This window comes from Malus domestica, chromosome 15, assembly GCF_042453785.1.
Source record: "Malus domestica chromosome 15, GDT2T_hap1".
Classification (NCBI taxonomy): domain Eukaryota; kingdom Viridiplantae; phylum Streptophyta; class Magnoliopsida; order Rosales; family Rosaceae; genus Malus; species Malus domestica.
In genome coordinates this window covers 22811665-22815857 of record NC_091675.1, presented here as the reverse complement: position 1 = coordinate 22815857, position 4193 = coordinate 22811665, and the positions used below count along the sequence as shown (strand labels likewise).

The window sequence follows — 4193 nt, the reverse complement described above, 5'->3', positions numbered from 1 at the left end:
TTCGCCTCTTGCTTCGCTCTTCTATACCTTTCACCATTTTCATCGGTCCTATCCTTGTATAAGGCTTTACAACATTCATTCTTAGCCTTCACCTTTGTTTGTACCTCCTCATTCCACCACCAAGATTCCTTTTAGTGTGGAGCAAAGCCCTTGGACTCTCCTAATACCTCTTTTGCTACTTTTCGGATACAGCTAGCCATGGAATCCCATATTTGGCTAGCTTCCCCCTCTCTATCCCACACACACTGGGTGATTACTTGCTCTTTGAAAATGACTTGTTTTTCTCCTTTTAGATTCCACCATCTAGTCTTTGGGCACTTCCAAGTCTTGTTCTTTTTTCTCACTCTTTTGATATGTACATCCATCACCAACAAGCGATGTTGATTAGCCAAGCTCTCCCCCGGTATAAATTTGCAATCCTTACAAGTTATACGACCCCCTTTCCTCATTAGAAGAAAATCTATTTGTGTTTTTGACGACCCACTCTTGTAGGTGATCACATGTTCTTCTCTCTTCTTAAAGAAGGTGTTGGCTAAGAAGAGATCATATGCCATTGCAAAATCCAAGCTAGCTTCCCCATCCTCATTTCTCTCCCCAAAACCATGGCCACCATGAAAACCTTCATAGTTGCCTGTCTCCCTGCCCACGTGTCCATTTAAATCTCCTCCTATAAATAACTTCTCCGTCTGAGCAATTCCTTGCACCAAGTCTCCAAGGTCTTCCCAAAATTTCTCCTTCGAACTCGTATCCAACCCTACTTGAGGTGCGTACGCACTAATCACATTGATGAGTTCTTGTCCTATTACAATCTTGATTGTTATGATTCTATCTCCTACCCTCTTGACATCTACAACATCTTGTGTCAAGGTTTTGTCCACAATGATGCCAACACCGTTTCTCGTTCTATTTGTGCCCGAATACCAAAGCTTAAACCCTGAGTTTTCTATATCCTTTGCCTTAAGACCAACCCACTTAGTTTCTTGTAGGCACATAATATTTATCCTTCTCCTCTCCATAACTTCCACTACTTTCATAGATTTTCCCGTTAAGGTTCCTATATTCCACGTTCCTAAACACATTCTACTTTCTTGAAATCTACCCTTCTGTCCTAGCTTCTTCACCATCCCCGTCTAATAGGATCAAAGTACTTCTTTTGTGTGTCCTGTGTAAAGTTGATAGGAGCATATGCTCCCAAACAACTTTGAGTGGAGTCGTTCGAAAAGAAGTTTCTATGGCCCCCTTGCTCATTTAACACTGCATCCGGGTGCCGATGGAGATACAGCGACCCTTGCTCACTTATCACTGTGATCGGGCCACACAGCGCGCCACTTACGGGTGACGTCCTAGCTTTAGCGCGATTTCGTTCTGGATTCATTGTCATAAGGATTCGACGTAACTGTGGAGTGCCGGCTGTCGACTACCTGACGCCCTCCCCCTCCTCCTTTATCCGGGTTTGGGACCGGCAATGTAAGATAAACTTACATAGGCGGAGTTTCCTGCATGTACAATGTAACAATTAATTAAGTACATATTTAGTTTTATATAAGGCGAAAGAAATTTCTAGTGAATTTCTTTGTAAGCTAAGATATTAGTATATAACTAGACTTGCCATTTTTTTGGGTTTTTCCTGGTGTAGATCCTGACAAAACAAAACCACTTCTTGCAGGAGTGAATCCGATAGGGTCATCAATGAACTGAGTGCCTACACGCCAAAATCGACATCCTGCAGCAGTAGTCTGGTTACCTTATGGAAGGTCGAAACCAATGCACACACAATTTTGCCAACAAGTGGCCTTACAATCCTCAGTACCAGTACCAAACCAGTTGGGGGGTTCTGAAGTATTACTCGAATGGCTGATGTTGAAGTGACCGCTTCTGTCAACAAACCCATCACCAAGTTTTGCCGTACAATTCATTGGTCTTCTCACGCACCCTCCAACCATGTTATAGCCATCGCAGTTTTGTGCTTCTGCAATATCAACCTTTGCACCATACTCATTAAGTGTTCCCCTACCATATAGGACCCATTCTGGTGCTAGATCACTTGGATCACCTGCAGCAGTGTAAGTGAGGTAGTCTTCATTTGCGTTTGAAACTATGCTAAAATTGTACTTCTGCTTGGACACATCAGGCAAAATAAATTTAAATTTCCCATCTTCAAACACCCCACTAGTCCAATAAACCACTCCACCTTGCTTGATTCTCAATTCGTGTTCCTTTGGGTCCCAATCGAGGCTGAAAAGCCCTGGTGCAGGATTGTAGCTTGTAGCCCAAGATAAAAGAGACCAATTTTTCCCATTTGTAAGATCAACACCCAATTTCATGCCTGGTATAAACGTGTCCGTAGGATGATCAAAACTCTGCCACAAAACCCCGTTGGTTGATCCATTGACTGAACTCACTTCTTGTAGTACAAAATTGCCAGAATCCAAAATGGTAGCCTCAACAGAACTAGTACTACTGGTAGGGGAGTAAAGAACAATAGGGTCTCCACCTTGGTAAGTAATTTTCAAAGTGTTATTGGTGTCTACGGTGGGAACTGGGGATGAAGCATATGGAATAGGTGTGTCTCTGTTGCCAATCCACGCTCTGTTTAGACCTTGATTGCTGCCCTGGACTGCTAGATAGCTGGTGTTTGTCGACCCGTTGTTATACACATAGAAACCCAAACTGAACTTCCCAGATGCAGACACTAACAAACTTGAGGAATTGAGAGTGTCCCCTGGCTTCAGTGTGTCCCTTGCATCATGACAACTACACGAGCATGCAAAAATGATCAAGAATATTGAGTGTAGCTGCCATGGATGACCACAAGTACATCAGTACAGTAACTAGAAAATGACCTGATTTAGGTGAAAGAAATAGGAGTTGGGTGTGTCAATGTTGGTGACATCTGACAAGGTACAATAAAACCTTTTTATGGTAATTTTGGACCAAATCAATTTTATTATTATAAGGAGGTTATTACTCACTGTTACAAAAATAATTTTTGAATTAGTTATTAATAAAAGAAGCGTAGGATACAAAATAGCATTAATAATAGAGCATATCAATTTTTAAGATGCAGACATTGGAAAAAGAGAAATATCTAGTATCAAATAGCTAGGGCATGTACGTAGTTACGAGTCTAAATCTTTTGCACTCAAATTTGCCTAGTGCTAATAAAGTACCATGTCTAAAAAGTTTACACTAATGAAGAAGGCAAAAGTATGTCAAACTCAATTCACCAGGACGGCCGTAGGATATAGTGACATTGTTTGAAAAGACGGGAAGATTAGAAAAATAAAACATTGTTGTTTCCTGGTACTGGGTAATGGTAGGTAATGACTAACGAGTCACAAATGAAACTACCTATACAATGCTTACGAGGTTCGTTACTTCATTTAGGGGGGGAATCCAAATTTCTGAAATATTAAATGAAAACCTAGTCAAGTTTCTAATAAAAGATATAGCATTTCTTAATCATACATAATAAAATCATACGTCATTTTCTTTTTCTTCACATAATTGACGTCGAGTAATAAAAAATATTCTTTTTAATCATAAGATGACTTAAGACTGCGTCGTTATTCAATCTTTAGTCCAACCCAAGTCCAATGTATAAATCAAATCAAACGACTGAAAACTGCGTAACACCTTCCTACGTGAAAACAATGTCAAATATTGTATGTAAATAGGAAATAGCACAAACAAGCATCGCCTGAAAGCTTGAGGGGACAATGAAAGTTTGACCAAATTATTATTATTATTATTTTTTTTTTGTAGAGACAGATTAGACGAGATTAGTTGACTGTTATATTATTGTGTTAGGCTATTTGTGATATTTTGTGTGTTAGGGTTTGTTTGGTAGGATAAAGAAGGATTATGATTACTTTATTTATTTATTGGGTAAAAGACTGTTTACTACCCTCATGTTTCATGGTTTTCAACATTTAGTACATCAAGTTTTTTTTGTCTCAGAGTCATACCTAAAGTGTAAATTTTATGTTTCATGGTTTTCAACATTTAGTACATCAAGTTTTTTTTGTCTCAGAGTCATACCTAAAGTGTAAATTTTGGGACAATCTCATACATTCGTTAGTCAAACTGTTAAATCTGCCATTAATTGTGACGTGCCGTTAATTGTGACGTGGTGCTTTTTCTTCTTCTTCTTCTCCTTCTTCTTCTTCCTCCTCCTCCAACTACAACTTTTT

At 39.4% G+C, this 4193-nt stretch overlaps 1 protein-coding gene across 1 annotated transcript; it reads right to left on the bottom strand.

The window, feature by feature from the left end:
- Positions 1 to 1443: 1443 nt before the first annotated feature.
- LOC139191779 (G-type lectin S-receptor-like serine/threonine-protein kinase CES101) lies at positions 1444 to 3488 on the bottom strand. The gene is made up of 4 exons (XM_070812797.1): positions 3484 to 3488; positions 1811 to 2754; positions 1610 to 1702; positions 1444 to 1496 (listed from the first exon to the last, which is right to left on the bottom strand). Exons 1-4 carry the CDS (start codon positions 3486 to 3488, stop codon positions 1444 to 1446), a joined length of 1095 nt encoding a protein of 364 aa, XP_070668898.1.
- Positions 3489 to 4193: the final 705 nt, after the last annotated feature.

Bases quoted from the DNA above. Each gene is read 5' to 3' on its own strand.
- LOC139191779 (XM_070812797.1), bottom strand. The intron at 1,703-1,810 runs GTACTGAGGATT...TTTGGCGTGTAG, and splicing joins CCCCAACTGGTTTGGTACTG to GCACTCAGTTCATTGATGAC. The intron at 1,497-1,609 runs GCAAGTCTAGTT...TTGTACATGCAG, and splicing joins AGGAAAAACCCAAAAAAATG to GAAACTCCGCCTATGTAAGT.